The sequence below is a fragment of the Notamacropus eugenii genome, chromosome 7 (genome assembly GCF_028372415.1).
Source record: "Notamacropus eugenii isolate mMacEug1 chromosome 7, mMacEug1.pri_v2, whole genome shotgun sequence".
Taxonomy (NCBI): Eukaryota; Metazoa; Chordata; class Mammalia; order Diprotodontia; family Macropodidae; genus Notamacropus; species Notamacropus eugenii.
Window position 1 is genome coordinate 169,645,515 of NC_092878.1, and position 21,605 is coordinate 169,667,119.

Here is a 21,605-nt window from a genome sequence, read left to right on the forward strand (position 1 = left end):
TCACCACTTAATTTCGTTTTTTTAAGATATGATCCCATCCCACTCCATTCACTCTGTGCTCTCTCTCTCTCTCTCTCTCTCTCTCTCTCTCTCTCTCTCTCTGTGTGTGTGTGTGTGTGTGTGTATGTAATCCCACCAACTACCCAGATACTGAAAAGTTTCAAGAGTTACAAATATTGCCTTTCCATGTAGGAATGCAAACAGTTCAACTTTAGTAAAGTCCCTTATGACTTCTCTTCGCTGTTTACCTTTTCATGCTTCTCTTCATTCTTGTGTTTGAAGGTCAAATTTTCTTTTCAGCTCTGGTCTTTTCATCAAGCATGCTTGAAAGTCCTCTATTTCATTAAAAGACCATTTTTTCCCCTGAAGTATTATACTCAGTTTTGCTGGGTAGGTGATTCTTGGTTTTAGTCCTAGTTCCTTTGACTTCTGGAATATGATATTTCATGCCCTTCAATCCCTTAATGTAGAAGCTGCTAGATCTTGTGTTATCCTGATTGTATTTCCACAATACTTGAATTGTTTCTTTCTAGCTACTTGCAATATTTTCTCCTTGCCCAGGGAACTCTGGAATTTGGCCACAACGTTCCTAGGAGTTTCTCTTTTTGGATCTCTTTCAGGTGGTGATCAGTGGATTCCTTGAATACTTATTTTGCCCTCTGGTTCTATAATATCAGGGCAGTTTTCCTTGATGATTTCATGAAAGATGATGTCTAGGCTTTTTTTTTGATCATGGCTTTCAGGTAGTCCCATAATTTCTAAAATTGTTTCTCCCGGATCTATTTTCCAGGTCAGTTGTTTTTCCAGTGAGATATTTCACATTATCTTCCATTTTTTCATTCTTTTGGTTTTGTTTTGTGATTTCTTGGTTTCTCATAAAGTCATTAGCCTCCATCTGTTCCATTCTAATTCTGAAAGAACTATTTTCTTCAGTGAGCTTTTGAACTTCCTTTTCCATTTGGCTAATTCTGCTTTTTAAAACATTCTTCTCCTCACTGGCTTTTTGAACCTCTTTTGCCAATTGAGTTAGCCTATTTTTCAAGGTGTTATTTTCTTCAGCATTTTTTTGGGTCTTCTTTAGCAAGGTGTTGTCCTGCTTTTCATGCTTTTCTTGCATCTCTCTCATTTCTCTTCCCAGTTTTTCCTCCACCTCTCTAACTTGATTTTCAAAATCCTTTTTGAGCTCTTCCATGGCCTGAGTCCATTGAATATTTATTTTGGATTTTTGGGATACAGAAACCTTGATTTGTATGTCTTTCCCTGATGGTAAGCATTGTTCTTCCTCATCTGAAAGGATGGGAGGAGACACCTGTTCACCAAGAAAGTAACCTTCTATGGTCTTATTTTTTTCCCCCCATTTTCTGGGCATTTTCTCAGCCAGTAACTTGACTTCTGAGTGTCCTCTCCACATCCACCTTGCCTCCAGATCCGCCCAGTCAGTGCTTGGGGTCTGAGATTCAAATGCTGCTTCCCACCCTCATGGCTTTCAGCGGGGACGGGGCTTTTATTCAGTGTGAGATTAAGTTCAGCTGCTCAGGTGTGGGCAGGGTAGCCCCAGGGGGTTTACGTGGAGACTTCCAACAATGCATCTGAGCTCCTGCCTGCTTTGGGAGCCCTTGTCTGCTGCTGCCTCCACTGCTGCCTCCTGAGGGGGCCTGAGTTATCTCGGCCAGCCAAAGAGACTCTCTCACTGACCTCACTGGTGCCTGTGGGTGGAGGGACCTGCTTGGTGGCTGGAGATTCCATCCCTGATGCCTGCTGGGATCTGCTCCTCTGCAGTGCAGCCAAGACAGGGCTGGGCTCTGCTCTGGGTCTGGGGCGTGAAGGACCTTTCGTGTAGGTTTTTCGGGGCTCTCTGGAACAGAAACCTCCTCTGCTCCATTGTTCTGTGGCTTCTGCTGCTCCAGAATTTTTTGGGAGTTCTTCTTTAATGGTATTTTATGGGCTGTGGGTTTGGAGTTAGCATATGTGTATCTTTCTACTCCACCATCTTGGCTCCTCCCCCTCCCATCTCCCTTCTTCTCCCAGGTGATCTCTCTCTCTCTCTCCTGTCCTCCATCCCAGCCTCTCCCAGCCCTCTGAGGTCCCACACTTGGCCCTGTGCCCTTGCCTCCAGGGCTCCAGGCTCCCAGACTCTACTGGTATTCTTTCTCTCCAAATAGCAAAATTGAAAAAAAAAATATATTCCCTCTGAGCAACTGACTATAACCATCAGGAAAGGTTAGAGATTGAACTAATTCAGACTATGGTGTGAATGCTTAATATCCCTGTCTTTTGGGTCATAGGATTATAACCCTTCAATCAGTATTTAGCACCTGCCTCCTGTGCACCAGACATTGATTTTGCTTGGTGCTGAGGACATAAACAAAGGCCTCCTCCCTCCAGGATCTTACTGCGAGAATTCAACACATCGTCAGAAAATACATATAATACACATACAGTATTGGGGGAAGGGGCCAGCACCTGAGGGAAGCAGGAAAGGCCTTCAGTCGCACACTGAACTGGGAAGGAGAGCATTCTGGCATGGGGCTGGGGAGTTTTCTAAGCTCTGTCAATAAGGTCATGCCAAACAAAGGTCCTCATGCAATCAGCCTGGGAAAGAGTGTGGGTAGGAGGAACTGTGCCTGAGAAAGAGTGTGGGTAGGAGGAACTGTGAGAGGCTCTTGTTAAACCAAACTAAGCACCACTGGTTCCATTTCAGGCCTTCTGGAGAAGCTATCTGGGGCCAGGGAACTCCCCAGGTTCCCTCAGTACATATCCACTTGGCAGCTTCATCTATAGGAGAGGCCAATCTGGGGAGCGAGAGAAGGCCCCTACCCTCCACACCTTCCCCTGCCAAAAAGAGCAGTCAGCTGTGGCTGCTCTCTCTCCTCCCTCTCCCCATTTTCTGACCCTGAGCTGGACTCCCTGGCTCTCCCAGCAGACTTCCCTCTCAGTGAATGTGGAGGTGAGAGGAGCACTTCCTTCTGTCCCACCACTCCAGCCCAGCCCAGTGTCATCCGACAAGGCCTTGGTTCCTAGCACTGGCAGGTATCAGTAGTCAGATCCCAAAGCCAGGCCATTGGAAGTCCCTTTTGAAGGAGCTGGGTTGCCCCCACCCCAAACTGGGCCTCAGTCTGCAGAGGGGTCTTCCTGCTTCCCAGGTGTGCAGGACCTCTAATGTTGAATGCTCTCTGGGTTTGTGTCCAAGGCTAGCCCAGCTCAGGTAGAAAGGATAGCTTTAATTTTCAAGACTCCCCATTAATTGGGCTTTGACAATCCACTCTGAGAATTCCACTGCTGCTGTTTACCCTCTGCCTAGCAGAAAGCATGGTTCTTACAACAGACAGACCTCCCTTTGTACAAGAACATGACTGAGCCCTGGGAGACTTTCCCCACTGACTGACAAGGTAACTCCAGAAATGTTTGATCTTCATTTTGACTGGGATTCAAGTTCTCATCCATTTCCAGCCAAGTACCCTTGGTGAAGACAGGCCCTGATCTAACCTTTTCTTTCCTCCTTTACTAATGGAATGGGGTTGGCCTAGCTGATGTCTCAGGACCCCTTCAGCTTTGTTGTGTCAGTTAAAGGACAAGTTTGGGAGTCAGGAGGATGGATTCAAATCCCATCCCAGACATTAACTGTATGACCTTGGAAAAATCACTTAACTTCTCTGAACCTCAGTTTCCTCATCTGTCAAATACACATGGTGCACTCAGGTACCTCTAGGAGTCTTCTAGTCCTAGATCTGTGGTTCTCCCTTTGTTTCCCTTTATCATCAGCCTTCAGTGGGTGTGGAAGCAGGGTTTCTGTGCCTAACAGTCTCTTGGATGACAATGAGTCACCCCTAAGTCATACAACCCCGAGGTCAGCAGGATGATTCTCATGCTTTGGGTTTAACCTTTTATGTAAAATACATGTTTTCATCAACCAGAACAAAGCTGTGATCAAAGGCTCTAGAAAACTGTGCCAGTGCAGAAACATTCTGTTCCAGCTGACCCTGCCACAATGGAGTCCTCCAGCTCATGCTTGGTTCAGATGACAGCGGGCCTGCCCTGAGAATGCCAAAAGGGCTGCCAGCCAGAGGCCAAAGAAGGGACCTTCTAATAAGGAGGTGCACAGAGACCACCATCCAAGTCAGTGGAGACAGTGACCACCTTGAGAAGACCACAACTTCTTGAAGAACAGGAATTCTTGCTATTCATGGAATCCCTGTTTCCAAAGGCTGGAACACTTTTACACAATCTTATGTAAAAACCTGTAATCCTTCCCCCAAAAGACTTCTGGATGGTAGACAGTTGGATTGATAATTATAGCCCCTTGTGTGAAGTGCTTTCTTAAAGTATTCAAAGAATCTTGTATTGCTCATGGGAAATGGATCCCTCTTCCAGCAAGACACTTGGGAGAAAGCCATTGTGGGTTGTACCCAGGGAAGACTTCTGCTACTCTGGAGTGAGCCAATTCAATTATTCAAGAAGCCTTGGCCCATCCTCAAGCTTCTCCGCTCCCACATGCTAGCCTCTACCTCTGACTGGGCACTCAAGCTCCCTGCTGGGACCCTGGTTTTCAGCGTGTGGAGCAACCTTGGATCTAGGGCAGATCTAGATAAACTACTTTGCCTCCCATCCATAACCACAATACCTAGCATTTAGAGAGGGCTTAAAGGTTTGCAAAGTTCTTTATAGGCATCTCATTTTATCCTCACTACAGCCTCAGGTGGTAGGTGCCTTCTTATCTCCACTTTACCGATGAGGAAACTGAGGCAAACAAAGGTTGTGATTGACTTAGGGCAACACAGTTAGTTCATATCTGAGACTGGATTTGAACTTGAATTTCCCTAATTCCAAGTCCAGCATGGTATCCATTGTGCCATTGAGTTGCCCCTAGACATCCACATAAAAGCATGGAGGAGTCCTGCTGTGGAAGGAGGGCCTTGAGTGGTAAGCTCTTCTCAAAGGCAGGGGCTCTTTTTTCCCTCTTTTTGTGTCCCTAGCACTTAGCACAACCCTGGTACAGAGTAGATGCTTAATAAATGTTTGTTGAATGAATGAAAGGATTAAGAGTTTACACAAAATGGTAATAAGGTAGCTCAGTGGCTCAGGAAGACCTGAGTTCACATCCAACCTCAGGCACTCCCTAGCTGGGTGACCGTAGGCAAGTCACTTAACATCTGTTTGCCTTAATCCGCTAGAGAAGGAAATGGCAAACGACTCCAGTGTCCGTGCCAAGGAGACCCTGTATGATCCATAGGGTTCCAACAGCCAAACATGATTACATGGCTGAACACCACTACCATAGAAATGAAGAATTTTGAGCAGGGGAGAACACTAATCAGAGAATGTCTTGGGACAATATTCACTCAGTGATGTGATGGGTAAACAATTCATAACAAAGGGTGGGGATGGAGCTATGGGGACCACTTAGTCAACAGTCCACTTGGGGAACAGGAAGACTTTGAGGGGACTAAAACAGAAAGCAGCAGTGAGAATTAAGTGAACCTCACTGACTCCATCTTGTGACTCAGTCTGGAGTTAGCTTGGTTTCTATTCAATTATGGGTCCAGTCCCATTGCTGTGAGAGAACTGTATCCATCTGTGGGAACTGGGAGAAAACTTTATTGTGTTGTTAAAGCCCAGCCCTGGTTCTCCAGGTTCATTGTTTTCTTTTACTTAGGTGGTCTCATTGATTATTTTTAATACATAAAGGTAGGTTTCCCCTTGTATTTGGGTCCAGTGCCCAAGTTGAGGAGATCTGGTCTCTGTTTGTTATACAATTAGTATTCATTATGTAAGAAATGGATAAGTTTAGGAGTTCAAACCTTTGTTTCCTCAGTCATTTCATGTTTCACCTGCCATAGTTTTCATGGGGGGGAGGGAGAGAAGACAGAGACAGACATGCACACAGAAAGAAAGAGCATCTTCTTGGAAACTTAACTCAATCGCTCTCCTTCTTCATGGAGAGTCCTCGAGTTTTTGTTTCTGTTTTTAATTTCATTTTCATCCTGTGCTGGAAAATTATTTTGTTTATGATTCTTTAAACTGTCAAAGAAAAGGAAATTAATTGTGCAATTGAACAGTCTCTAATCAATCACAGTTTACAGTTCAAACTTTGCCCAGAATGAGGACATTTGCAAATTTAGTGTCCACATCCCAATAAGAAACCAATGAATTTGGCTAAAATATTTGCTCTTGTACCAAGTAAACTGCAGATGTCTAATGGAGATTTTCTTTCTCATAGCTACAACTCCAATCAAAACTGTCCGACTTGTGGGTGGCAGCCAGCCCAATGAGGGCCGAGTAGAGATTTTTCATGATGGCCACTGGGGCACTGTCTGTGATGACCGTTGGGAGTTGCGAAATGGACTGGTTGTCTGTAAGAGTTTGGGCTACCCTGGGGTTGAAAAGGTGCATACGGATGCCTTCTTCGGAAGAGGTAAGCCATTTACAGGAGTTGTTACAATTAGCAGATTAGATAGTGAGATTGAGATTGGGGGGGAGGGAGGGAGGGGGAGAGAGAGAGAGAGAGAGAGAGAGAGAGAGAGAGAGAGAGAGAGAGAGAGAGAGAGAGAGAGAGGGAGGGAGGGAGGGAGACAGAGAGACAGAGAGACAGAGACAGACAGAGAGACAGAGAGACAGAGACAGACAGAGAGACAGAGAGACAGAGACAAACAGAGAGACAGAGACAAAGACAGAGACAGAGGCAGAGAGAGAGACAGAGAGGAAGAAATAAACTAAAAGAGACAAACTGATAGATGTATGATAGACAATGGGTACACAGATATAAATGAGTGAAGGTAACAACTGATTCTCCAGGGGAAAAAGTAAGCAGGCCATACTTTTCATTTGAATCTGTGTTATTCTTTTTCTCACCATTTTCTTAAGTCTAGGCAATTAACAAAACAATAAAACAAGTCCTACCTTGTGGCATTGGCTATTTTGGAGGTTGGGCATCTAGGTGGTGTAGAGGATAGAGCACCAGTGCAGAAGTCAGGAGGACCTGAGTTCAAATGTCACTCAGACACTTGATACTCACTAGCTGTGTGACCTTGGGCAAATTACTTAATCCCAATTGCCTCATCCTGGGTCATCTCCAGTATCCTGATGAATATCTGGTCACTGGATTTAGATGGCTCTGGAGGAGAAGTGAGGCTTAGTGCCTGCACAGCCCTCCCTCACTCAAAATAAAGTGCAAGTCATGTCATCATTTCTCTGATGGCATAGTCTTCTTCGGCAACAAAGGACGAACACACATTTTGGAGGTGTAAATGCTCACAATGAAAACTGAACCAGCCACTCTCTGGCTTCAGCACACCCCTGATTCCAACCAGCTCCATCTTAAAGGAGAATAGTTCTTAATGACTGACAGCAGGCAGAGAGGGGAGATGCAGGTGCCTCCTTCTCCTGCTTAATCCCCTGACAAACAACTGTTGGATGTTTCATCCTCTCCATATCTGAGCAGTGAGTCCATTTACTTCTGTGTGATGTAAGATTTTCCATCCAGGTGAGCTCTCCTCCTGACAAACACACAAACAGCGTTCAGAAACACTGAGTTCTGACATTCACCACAGGGTCAGCAGAGGGCATCATGTGGCCCCCACCTTTTTTTCTATGGTCACTTCCATTGTCATCTGCTCCCACTGCCTTCCTGGATTCAAAGAGATCTGCACTGCCCGGAGTCACTCTAGCTCCATCTTTTTCTCATTCTTATTTTTTCTTCTTCTAGCTTCGTAATAATTTTTTTTCAGTCTGTTCTCTAACAAGTAAGTGATCTGACTACTGATTGCCAGGAACTGATGGATGATTCAGGAATGATTGCCATTTCAGTAAAGAATCATTTCTTGAGGGTTAAAGTATAACTCATTTCTGTGTTGGGGTGTGTATCTTTGTGGGTATGTAATAAATATATGTAATAAATACTTGGTGCTTGATGTGTCCTGCATCTTCTATTTACATTCTTGAGGAAAGTATGCACCGTGTTTAGGCAGGATTCTTCTTTGTGGTCTGTATGTTCTAGCCTCTCATTCCTTACTTCCTGATTCACTATTTTCCAACATATTTTGTTCACAATCCTTGCCTTCTCCTTTAGAGCTGAAGTTACTGGGTATCAGATTAAATAGTGACTTAATTTAGAGTCTTCAAAAGGAAGTAGCTGGCTTTCCAAAGTCATATTCCACAGAAAGCTAATCTTTGCTGTCACAGAAATAGCTGAAAGATGGAGAAAATGCAAGATTGCATTGGGCTTTGGAGTTTAAAATATGATTCAGCAGAGAAAACCATTGGTGGAAAGACTTTGCCCAACAAGGTGCTTCCCATCCAGATAGAACATCCAACAAAGTTCTTCAAAACATGAAATAATGGAAATAATATTGTGTGATGCTCTCCCTCCCACCCCACCCAATGTTTGACATCAGACAAAGCATAAAACTGGGGGAATAATGTTTGCTGACATGTTTGCCACAGTTAAGGAGGAAACCCAAGGCAGTGCAGGTAAAGGAGGGATTATCCACAGAGGGTGAGATCCTTTAGGTGCTCCTATTTGTGGATAGCATTATACTGATAGCATTGAACCCTGAAACATGCAGAGCCTCCTCAATGAGTCAGTCAAACAGCATTTATTGAGGGCTTCTATTGGCTGACATCTATGCAAAGCATTGAGAATAGAAAGAAAAGGCAAAAGACAATGCTTACCTTCAGCGACCTCACAGTCTAATGGCAAGACAACATGTAAACAGTTATATACAAACAATATATGGGCAGGATAAACTGAGGATTGTCTTAGGACAAATAAAGGAGAGAGATGAAAGAGGGCAGGAAAAGTTTGTTGCAGCAGGTAGGACCGTGACGGGGACTTTGGAGGAAGCCAGAGAATGGAAAAGAGGAAGGAGAATATTCCAGGCATAGGAGATGGCCCCTTAAAAGGAGAACTGGGTGATAGAATGACCTGTTCTGGGAACAACAAAAGGCCGATCTCACTAGATCAAAGAGTACACCAAGGGAGCAAGGTGTCAGATGACTGGAAAAAATAAGAAGAATCTTAAAAGAGAAACAGGAATATGCTATTTGATTCTGGAAGTGATAGTCACTGGAGCTGTTGAAGGAGGGTGCGGTGTGTGAAATGGTCACAATTATGCTTTAGGAAGGCCACTGACAGCTAAATGGAGGTTGAGCTGGAGTGCGGAAAGACTTGAGGCAGGCAGACCCAAAAACAGCTATTGTAATAGTCCAGGTAGGAGATGACTGATCAGAGCCCGCACCAGGATGGGAGCACCAGAGGAGAAAAGAGAGTATATGTGAGAAAACATGGTGGAGGGAAATATAACATGACTTGACACTTGATTCAATATGGGGGTTAGGGGAGAGGGTGGCATGAGACAGATTGAGGAGCTGGGCAAGGCAAGCCCTAAGAAGCTCTGGGTGACCAGAGAAGGGACTTGGATGGATTGTAATGATGCAGGCCAGGTAAACCCTGAAGTGTTTGCTAAAGCAGCACCCTAATACAGGGATGTAGCAGCTAAGGGATTCCCTTGGCTTAGTATACATATTTGTTTGTGGACTCTTTGGAGAGAGACTCAGCCAAGCAAAGTCATCTTGAAGAAATCTGAGGGTGAAAATTCATGAAATAGTCGCTTAAGCATTATTCTTCTCTGTTTCCTCACCTGTAAAATGGAAAAGGTACAACACCGGTTTCAGGAGTTGTTGAGAAGACCAAATGAAATAATTAGTGTGTTAAAGTGCCATATACATGCCGTTATTCAGTCACATCAGTTGTATCTAACTTTTCATGACCCCATTTGGCAAAGATCTGGAGTGGTTTGCCATTTCCTTTTCTAGCTCATTTTACAAATGAGGAAATTGAGGCACAGAGGGTTAAATGACTTACTTGCCCAGGGTCACACAGCTAGAAAGTGTCTGAGGCCACATTTGAACTCCAGCACATGAGTCTTCCTGACCCCAGGGTCACTGCTGTATGCACTGTGCCACCCAGCTTCCCTTTACACAGATGGTAGCAGTTTGTATCATCCTGATTGTTATTATGACCCTAAACTTCTTGAAACATCTTTTCTTCTTAATATAAAGATCCTTCCAGTGTTAGTATATAGCTTTGAGTCAGACAACACCACAAACTCCAAAGAATTAAAACTGATTTTCACCCTAAGGGTAATGGAGTGGTTCATGGTGGGCATGAAGAGTCTAAAACACATTTCAGACAAGAACATTTGAAAAGGTTGTATAAAGGATGTCAACAAAGAAATGCATGAGTGAAACTGAAGAGGGCTAGATCACGTAGTCATAGACGAGGTAACCAGTGGATAACACCATTGGACACCCTGCTCCCCTCACGTCAAGAGAAATCAAGGAAGACCCCAGTATGTTGGGCGATTTCTCTGTGGTTCCTGTCTGCATCATTTGAAGAAACACTTTGTAGTGATAAGGAAATTTAAAGGAATTTAAAGATCTTCCCTGCCCTTTAATAGGCCCAAGCCTTGAGCTTTGGCCTAGCCCACAGCTTGAGTCACATGGGGTCCATGGTGGGAGGCGCTTGCTGAATGGGTAGAGCAGGAAGGGCAAAGCTAGAGAGAGTGAGGCAGAGCAGAGCAGCTAGGAGAGTGAGAGAGGGAGCGATTTTGTCTAGGGGAGTTTGTGAGGAGTCCTGACAGAGGGAAGGCTTGGGGATGGCCATGCTCTCTTATTGTTAATGTGTAGGAACTTCCTTGTTACTATGATGGAATTGACTTTCTGGTAACTGAATAAACATCTTGGTTTCATTTTTGAGAAAGCGAGTTTATATTTTGTGAATTTACCCTGGAAATACACATGCATATCCATAACGGCTGCTGTGGGAATCACATTGGTGGTACACACTTAATCAATGAAATTTGCATACTTGAGTCCTATTTGGCCCGAGTGGAGACCATGAGCTCTCAAGGGCTAGATTGATAGAGGAAAATTTCTAGCAGGTCCTGTCCAGTGGGAAAAAGTTCAATTATTGGTCCAAATACAGACAGGGTGCCTATAGTTTGAGGTCTGCCCAGCTTTGGACAAAGACGCTTATCATCACCTGGCTAGCTACCAGTGGGTGAAGAAGGCTCTGGCCACTTTAGTCATGAACTTGTTGACATAGATGAGGAGAGACAGCCCCTGTGGAGAAAACAAAGATCATTGGAAATATGCAAATCAGAAATAGTGTTCTAAGCTTAGGGCTGCTTCCAATGGCTTGTGGTGCATAATTAAACAAGCTCAAGGGCAAAGATTCAAGAATAACAATAGACTGAAAGCGGCAGTGAAAGCCGAATTGAATAAATAAACCAGACTGCCAACTCAGGGATTTGCAAGGCCTGTTTAACTAGTTTAGGCATTATCCACAGCCTTGGGTCCTGCTCCTCATGGCTTCTTGGGTTGGAGCAGATGGTGTTCAAGGCAGAAGAATGACATTTCACCTTGGGGTAGATATTTTCCTTGGGAATCTTAAACTTTGGACTAAAATGTCAGTCAGTCAACAAGTACTTATTCATGTCAGGCATCGTGCTTGGTGCTGGTGCAATTGTAGAAGGGCTGGCTAAGTTGTGGCACATAATTGTGATGGACGCTCCCATGCTGTAACAAGCGATGAGCCTGATGATCCTAGAGAAGCATGGAGAGACCTTCATGAACTAACGAAGAGTGAAATGAGCAAGACCAAGAGAAGGCTGGATGCAGTAGCAACAAGAGTGGTTTAAGAACTTTGAAGGGGCAGCTAGGTGGCACAATGCACTAGAGCACCCGCCCTGGAGTCAGGAGGACCTGAGTTCAAATCCAGCCTCAGAAAGGTGATACTTACTAGCTGTGTGACCTTGGACGAGTCCCTTAATCCCCACTGCTTCACCAACCCCCCCACCCCCAAAATAAAAACTTTGACAAATTATTTTGACAACTACAAATACCCAAATTAACTATAAAGTACACATGAAGAAAGATACTATCTACATCCAGAGAAAGAACTGATAAATAGAAGTATGTGTAGAATAATTTTACATATCTATATCTATCTATCTACCTACCTATCTATCTATCATCTATCTATCTATCTATCTATCTATCTATCTATCTATCTATCTATCTATCTATCCAATAGTGGCCATTTCTAGGGTGGGGTGGGAGAGGAAACACAAAAGGGAAAACATAAATTTACATGATAAACTTTATTAGATATTTAAAAGGATTTGCAAGTTCTTCTTAACAGATTTTTCAGTTTCATGTACAATTATCCTTTTTTCCATTCTACATCATGGAAATACTTTTTTATCTCAAATTCAGAATAAAATAAATAAAACTTAAAAAGAAAAGAAAAACAGGATTAAGCACTATGTGTGGAGTTTTATAATCCTGAAATTGATAAATGAATCAGCTTAAAATAATCACAGAAAAAGATATGTTGAAAACTAGAGAATAGATAAATTGAAAACAAAATGACTATAGAACCAACAAAAATTAAAAGCATATTCTTTGAAAATGGTAAAAAAAAATGATAAGGCCATTAGATAATCTAATTAAAAGAGAAAAATCAAATCACCAAAAAAATTAATAGACAAAGAAAATCAAAACAGATATGTAATAAAAAAAATTATCAGAACCTAATCTTCACCAAGAAAAGGTTTTAGAAGAAATAGAGGAATATGTATAAAATACAAGATGCTCAAGGTAACAGAATATGACACATGAAATTTTAGAAGTCAAATTTTGTGAAAAGAAGTCCTATTAACTGTAAAGGAATTATAATGGTGAGCAGAAACACCCTGTTCCAAAAAAGTTTACATGTTAATTATATCAAACTTTTAGAAAATAGTGGTTATACTACACAAATTGCACTCAAAATTAGAAAAAAATGTTCTACCAAATTTGTTTTGTGAGATAAATGTACAGCTATACTTTCACATCATGAAGGTTTGGGGCCAGCTCCCCCATGATCTGGAAAAAATTTTAGCCCTTCCTTCATACCAGAGAAGAAACCTGAATTATTATGGTGTTAAAAGATAAAATATGTTGACATTACTCAATATCATACCTATATCTTATGCATTTCTAAACTTTTTTCTGTGTTATCTGCTGGCCTTTTTCTATCGTCTGCAGCTTCTACAAAAGTCCCATTTCTTATGCCAACCTGCAATATATTGATACTGTGATGGGAAACTCGAGATGTGAAGGCATCACTGTAGTTCTAATACCTCAGCACCTGAGGCCTCCCCACCCAGGAATATCCCATCACCTCCTCAACCTAGACTATCCCTCTGTCCCTGGAACCCCACTGAGTTGTAATTCCTAGGTCTCTCCTCCTGAGTTCAAGTAAATATTTCTCAAATAATTGTCTTTGTGAAGAGAATAAAAAATGGAGATGGAGGGTCATAGGATATTTTCATCTCTCAGTTTCTATTTCTGTCTCTATCACTTTCTCTGCTTCTCCGTGTGTCTGTGTGTCATACACACACGCATGCATGCACACACACACACATGAGTGAGCTAGTGGCACTTGGCATAAATACTCTTGACTGCTTTTGCTTCTTTCAAGGATGACCTGCTGACTTACTTTTTTTCTGATTCAGTTTTTTTTTTTTTTTTGGACCCTCCCAGGTACTGGTGTTATATGGATGAATGAAGTTCTCTGCTTTGGAAAAGAACTATCTCTCGAGCAGTGCGTGTTCAAAGGTTGGGGTGTGAACAACTGCAACCACAGTGAGGATGCTGGGGTCACCTGCAAGGTATGACATGATCCTCTTCTTCCTAAAGTAAGCACAAGGACCTCCTTCAAAGGTACTCCTGTTTTCCAATTGGATATGAAAACCTCTCACCAATGTCACATTCCAGAGAAGTACAAGAGATCAACGGTTTTCCCTGGAGAGTCCTGTTAGATGGTTTTGTCATTTGCCATTGGTTCCTTTTAACATCCTGGCACTGCTCTATGACCCTATAATTTAAAGGGAATCACCTATATTTTGAAGGGCATGTAAATTTGACTCTTCTGGTTGAATAGCGAATGAAAGTTCCTTCTAGGCAGGGTCTGATTTGATTTTACTTTTCAATCCCTATTACCAAAGATAGGAGCCTGAAGACTCAGGCATTCAGTAAATATTTAAGTCAAATATGAACCCCTTAGGGGAGGGATTATTTTTTGCCTTTGTACCCTCAGCAATTAGCATAATGCTTGGCACATAGTAGGTACTTAATAAGTGTTAGGTGACTAAGTGACTCATTAGTCCAGCTGATGGACATTATTACCAGAATCTAGTTTATAAAGAGTCCTTATCATTTCTCAAGTACTTTGGAGCACTGTTAAAGACCTTTGTTCACAACAGGTTTTGTGAGAATTGTTATCTCCACCTTATGCATCAGGAAAATGAAGCACAAGGAGAGTAACTGAGTCATCCATGAAAATACCAACTAAGTGTCAGATCCAGGACTGGCATCCAAGACCTTGAATTACAAACTTAAGTCTCTTTTTGCTGGATCATACCCTAATGGCCTTTCTTCCAACCAACTATCCCAGTTTTGCTGCCCTGAATGGTCAAGAGATTAAGATGAGCTTTGGTCATGCCCATTCCAATAAATCTTCCCAGTCATTCATCCTAAAAAGAAAAGGAGCAAAGCCAAGTTAGTGGAATACAAGGAGTAATCCAGATGAATTCTCCCAACATTCTCCTCCAAAGGACTTTAAAAGAACTCCTCAAATCAAAGTTTGGAGTGGCAGAGTCAACAAAAGATCAGAGGGAGACATTTTCCAGACCAGACAATATAGGAAGTCAATAAGAGAGATCTGTGACACCAGGGTGGAGGTCTGGCCAAAATGTATACACAAGGTGACAGCACCAACAGCAGCTCTGGGAGATTTCAGCCCAGAGATGGTAAGGAAACTGGACAATTGGTCAAAATGAGATTACAGGTGACCCTTTGTTGACACTTGGTACAGTTGGCACTGACAGGCAACTCTATTGTCCATAAGCAGCTCTGCATCACATTTCCAGGGCAGAGAGGATCACTTGTAGTCAGTCACAAGGGAATAGGAGCCCTGGTCACTGTTCCAACATAGAGAAACACTAGTACCTGCAACTGCTACCTAGTCACAATTCAAGACCCAAAGGAACATTAGTGCTTATAGCTGCAGGAGACCAGGGACCCTTACTGGATAAAGTACAGACCAGGATAATGGTGACCATATCTCTCCCCACATCACACCACCTTGGAAGCACCAAAAACTTGCAGACCCCTAGAAGTATCTCTGAAAACAGCAGCATAAAGCGTAAAGCTTGGCATAGAGATTTTATTCCCAGAAGAGTAGAGCCCAACTTCACCACATGCTTTAAAGTCAAGAGATAGGTTGGGAAAATAAACAAATGGGGAAAAAATAACTTGACCATAAAAAACTACCTGTGGAGGCAAGGAAGAACAAAACACAAACTCAGAAGATGACAACAAACTGAAAACAACCACAACCAAAACCTCAAAGAAAAATGCTAATTGGATCCAAGTCTAACAAGAATTTCTGGAGAAATTAAAGAGATAAAAGTTGTATCAGCAAGCACCCTGACACACATCCAGGATGACCTGCTGGCACAGGTTCTTAAATATGCTTTTCTAAAAGGAAATCATCTTTTGAGGGGTCAACAATCTTCTTTAATCATATATACCAACAGAGAAAATACAAGCAGAGAAATAAAGACCAACAGGGCTTCTGTCTGACCATAAGCAATACATACATCACAGATCAACAGACAGATCCAATTGTCTGACCAGTACATATATACATATATAGTTACCAGAGAGCAAAGTACCAACATCTGAGTTTTCAAAACCAGTGTGGGGGGCCTCCTTAACAACTACTCAGAGTCTCATCTGGCACACAACCCTTCTTCCAAAGAGTAGACTACCAAAGCAAAAACTCATTTCAGAGTATATATACACTTTTCAGAGCCATAAAACATCACAACTCTTGTGCTTCAGTGCCTAATTAACAAAAGGTGTGGAAGCCTTCAAGATAGCAAATCTCCCCTTAACAAGTTTCCCTTAATGGACTTCACCTGAGGCCTATTAATAGGCAGGGAAGATCTTTGTCTTCTTACAAAGCAAGCCTCCCCAATTCAAGCAACTCTCATTAACATTACAAAAATGATGTGGGGAAAATGGGGAAAGAAATGAGAATGATTCACAAAAATGATGAAAAGAGAATTAATGGCTTGGTAAAAAAAAAAAAAGGCACAAAAAAGAAGGAAATGACACTTTAAAAATCTACCTAATGGTAAGAAAGGTACAAAAATTCACTGAAGAAAAGAACTCCTTAAAAAGCAGAATAAGTTAAATGGTACAAAAAGGTATAAAAGCTCACTGAAAAAAATAATTCCTCAAAAATTAAAATGGGGGCAAGTGAGATCTAATGATTCCATGAAACATGAAGAGATGATAAAGATGAAATAAAAATGAAAAATAGAAGAAAATGTGAAATAGTTCATCATTAAAAAAGCTTATCTAGAAAATAGATTGATGAGAGATAATCTAAGAATTTTGATTATGTGAAAGCCACGATCAAGAAATTATCACGGAAAACTGCCCCCAATATCTTAGTATATGAGTCAATTATATTGGAATGATCTCAAAATAAAATAAAGGGTGACAAAGAGGTATACTCTGGGAGAACGGGGAATGGAGAGGTAGAAGGGAGAAATTTTTCTTATGGAAAAAAGGCATGCAAGGAAATGCTTTTATAATGGAGGGGAAATGGGGGGCTGACAATATTTGAACCTCACTCTCACTGGAATTGGTTCTAAGAGAGAAGAATATATATATATATGTATATATATATACATATACATATACATATACACATACACACATTCAGTTAGAAATTTGATTTGATAGGGAAATAGGAAGGGAAAGGGTTAAGAAATGTGAAGTGGATAATAAGGGAGAGGGCAGATCAGTAGAGGCAGTGGTCAAAGGCAAAATAAACTTTTGAAGAGGTACAGAATAAAAAGAGAAGATAAACAGAAGAAAACACAATGGAGAGAAATACACAGAATCTTAACTGTGAATGTGAATGGGATAAACTCACCTATAAAATGGAAGGGGATGATGGAATATATTAGAAATCAAAATCCAACAATATGCTGCTTACAAGAGACATACTTGAAACAGAAAGACACATGGAATTAAAAGACTGGAACAGAATCCATTATGTTTTAGTTGAAGTGAAAAAAAGGCAGGAGTATTAATTATGACCTCACAGAAAGCAAAAGCAAAAGCTAAAACTGACCTAACTGAAAGAGATAATGAAGGAAACTACATTTTGCTAAAAAGTAATATCACAATTTTTAATGTTTCTCTGATAAATATAGAGGGAAATGAGTTAAATTTGTAAAAAATAAGATCCATTCCCTTATTGATATGTGGTCAAAGGATTTGAACAGACAGCTTTCAGAAGAAGAAATCAAAACTGTAGTCACATAAAAATGCTCTAAATTACTATTGATTAGAGAAATATAAGTTAAATCAATCCTGGGATACCACATCACATCTATCAGAAATGACAAATGCCAGAGAAGTTGAGGGAAAATATCTAATAAACTGTTGGTGGAGTTATGAACTAGTCCAATAATTCAAGAGAACAATTTGGAACTATCCCCAAAGTTATATAAAACTGTACATACCACCACTGGGTCTGTATCCCAAAGAGATCAAAGAAAGAGGAAAAGTATCTATATTCAAATATATTTATAGCAGTTCTTTTTGTGGTGATAAATAATTGGAAATGGAGGGGATATTTGTCAATTGGGAAATAACTGAAGAAGTTATGGCATAAGATTGTGGTGGAGTACTATTGCATCATAAGAAATGATGAGTGAAGTAATTTCAGAAAGACATGGGAAGAGTTATATGAACTGATTCAAAGTAAAGTGAGAAGGATCAGCACATCATTGGGCACTGGTAGCAATGTTGTAATGACGATCAACTGTGTTGTAATATTATAATAATGTTGTTGTAATAATTATGTAATAATAATCAATTGTGAAGGAGTAGGGTACTCTGATCAACACAATGATCCAAGATAATTCCAAAGGACTCATGATGAAAAATACTGTCCCTGCCCAGAGAGAAAACGGACGAAATCTAAACTCAAATTTAGGTATAAATTTTTGCTTTATTGTTTCATTGCTTTTTTGTGATATGGCTAACATCGAAATATGTTCCATATGATTTAACATGTATATAATACCCTTTTGCTTTCCTTCTCAGTGGGAAGAGAGGAATGGGAGTGGAGGGAGAGAATTTGGAACAAAATTTTAAAAGAATGTTAAAAACAAAAAGTAAATTTATTGTTTAAAAATAAAAGGAGAAGTAATTTGTATGGAGTCTTCTGCCATCTGTCTACAATGTCTTATCAACATTAGGAAGAATTTAATATAACTTAGATAAATAACCAAAAACTCAATAAAACTCACTTGCCTTCTAGATTAAGGAGGAGAGCTCTCAACCAAATACCATGGGCATTTTATATTAAAAATACTTAAAAACAAACCCTTAGTAATGAAGAAAAAAATTCTTTAATATGATCATGTAGCAGTAGACTTGGATCACCTTCATGGCTATTAGGGATTGAATCATCAAGGTAAATGATGACATAATATGATCTTCACAGCCTTAGGGAAGCCTGAGGCTATGACAATTGAGGGAAGTGATGGTGCAGAAGGACAAAGGATATTCCCAAAGAGATGGGAGCTTTTTGCATCACTCCGCATTGAGGGGAAGGAGTGGGAACCTATCTGGAGCTGAGAGAGGAGTCAGAGAAGAGAGACTGAAGTACTTGCAAGAGACTCACAAGAGTGAGTCTATCCAGAATGTAGCACTTTAAAGCCTTGGCATTTGAATGGATAATGGATGTTGATGTGGCTGGAATTTCCCTTGCTTGCCATTCTGCCTTTTAAAGGAATCCTTTAGAGGAAGTTATTGGACTTGGCAGCATGCTTAAAATTACCCTTTCCCCTATGTTTTATCTCCACATGCAAGTGGTAGGAATTTTACTGCTAAGTTTACTTTTCAGTTTTTTACAACTTTTGATTGAGTTTGTATATTTAAAAGAACTTTCCCATTACAGATCCATAATCTATTATGAATGTTGTACATTGCATATCCATATAATGAGCCTGTCCTCTGCAAAACCGAAATGGAGGAAGAGAATGGCTGACTGGAAAACACACAGAATTTAAATAGAGCATATCTAAATCTCTGACCAATCATTAGGAATATTTCCTAGCTGGAGCCTCTCAAGTGCTATTATTTTATTAACATTTTTTTTTGTCTCTACAATAGCAGAGAAAGTGATCCATGTTAAGCAAGATCTATCTTGCTCCTGATCTAGAAACAATCTCATCATTTTAGTTAGTTGTGTGTGGATAGTCAGAGAGTAGGAGACTTCCACCTCTGGCCTGAAGAGAAAGGGACAGGGAAGAAGCAGTGACCAAAGGAAAGATTCTTCTCCCCCACCCAAAGCATGTCAATAACTTGGTCTGGGACAGTTAATCTCCTCTTTCACCATTTTTCCTGTTGGAATGGAAGAGTAAAAGAAGGGACTGCTCTGCTATGTATGTTCCATGGCAGTACCTAACGGATATAACCAAAGGGTTCTTGAAAAGCTCGAGTTAGGATTATCTGCAATGGAGAAACATTGGAAGCCTTCCCAGTGAAATCAAGGGTAATAAAATCATAATCACTGTCTCTACTGTTATTTTATTTAACACTCTAAGGACCAAGTAGAGTAAAAAGGCAGGAAAAGTAACTTAGGAGAACAAGCACAAGCAAAGAGAAGATGAAATTACCTGCATTTGAAGATGATTGAATGATTTCAAGAATTCTATATAATCAATAAAATAATAATAAAGATAATCAATAATTTAGCAAAGTAACAGGATGCAAGATAAGCCTACAAAATAATCAGCATTTTGGAAAAAAAATTTTCCCCAAAATCAAAGTAGCAGATTCGGAGTCAGATGACCTGAGTTCAGGTCCTGGTTATCTGATTTTCCCAGTGCATGCCCTTCGGCAGAAGAGATAAAAGTAAAGTTTTGATGTGATATAATAGAAAAATGTATCAACTATCAGATATTTGAACTATATATAATTCATATGAATATATCAAAAGTTATCTTATGGAAGTAAAGGAAGACTTAAAAATTGGAGTGGTAGTCAGTGTTCATGTCTGGGTTGTGCCAATAATATAAAACAAAATTATGCTAACTAAATTACAAAGTAATTTTTTTTTTACAATTGGACAAAATTTTTTAAAAGTCATAAAGAGGAATAAAAAGTCAAGAATATCATGGAAGACAAAGAAAATCTCACTAAAGAATGGAGTGATTACCTCATCTGACTACAGTAAGAAGCAGAAAAGGAACTCCACGCAGACCCTACGTGGAGAAGAGAAGACAAGAGAAGAAAAGGATGCTTAGAGAGAGAAAAGACTCAGCCACCTTGCACATGTATTCATTCCCTGCCTCTGTGCCTCATGACCATGGTGCTCTAACTTTTGCCCACTCTTCTCTTTACTTGGATTCTGGGTGTAATTATGGGGCTAGAACCTTTGTGCTGGGGAAAATATTTCCATCAAAGTTTATAGACGTGGATCCTCTGAAATGTAACTAAAAGACTTTGAGATTAAGAATACGCATGCACATACATACACACACACACACACACGAATGATTTGCAAATATTAAAGTGGTACATAAGTCCTACTATTATTATCATATTTTTAAGTGACTAAATTGTTTGATAATACAATATGACAATGGATTTTGCCTGATAAATTGTCTGTTATTAATGTGAGGTCTCCTGGTCACAAAGATTAGCACCACTATCTTTCAGGGCTTTCCTTTCCCTATGCCATGTAGGTTAGGCTAGTTTTTGTTTTGTTTAAAAGATAATAAAGCTGTCCATGAAACTTGATTGCTTCAGAAAATGACTCATTCTTCTATACTATGGCTAAGTAAATCTGATTGTGGTACCTGCTGTACGACCAGTGGGCCCTGAAACCTAAAACTAACAGAGGACAAACCTGAGTCTGGTCTTTCTATTATAGAAGTCCTCTGGACAAACCAACATTGAATCCAGCTAGAGGTAAGAATTAGAATGAGGAATGAAAGGGAATGTGGAAATAATTCTGAATAAAATGAAAAGGAAATTTTTAAAAAACCTAAACCAAAAAGAAATGCTGGAAAATCTGGAATAAAAAACATGCGTAGACATGTATCATGTCATAAAATTCCAATAAAATAATGCGTAAACAATCCAAGTATAAAAGTGATTATTAAAAACCAGAAAAGAATGGAAGACCGTTCCTTTCTAGCCAGAATTTCTTCTAGTAAGAATTTCTAGCCAGTCATGGAATTGAAGATGTTACAAATGATAATGAAGCCATTTCAATTATGTAGATTTTTTTACAGAAATAAAATCAATACATCTAGAAATTAGAATAAGAGAAATGAATTGAGGAAAAACTTTGCCTTAAACTTTGCTTGTAAAAATTTGAGATCATAAAAGTATAAGGAAAAAGCCAAAATCCACAAGATTAAAAATCCTTTCCAAATAACAGTCCAAGAACATGAATAAAA

The 21,605-nt window shown here is 40.4% G+C and overlaps 1 protein-coding gene across 2 annotated transcripts in view; it reads left to right on the forward strand.

Moving 5' to 3' along the window:
- MSR1 (macrophage scavenger receptor 1) overlaps positions 1-20,940 on the forward strand; it is a 79,837-nt gene extending 58,897 nt beyond the window's left edge. For both annotated transcript variants that reach the window (XM_072625680.1, XM_072625681.1), the window contains 2 exons: positions 6,218-6,412; positions 13,585-20,940. In XM_072625680.1, the coding sequence (XP_072481781.1) occupies positions 6,218-6,412; positions 13,585-13,718 (329 nt within the window). In that variant the 3' untranslated portion in view covers positions 13,719-20,940. The remainder of the gene's footprint in view (positions 1-6,217; positions 6,413-13,584) is intronic.
- The last annotated feature ends 665 nt before the right edge of the window (positions 20,941-21,605 follow it).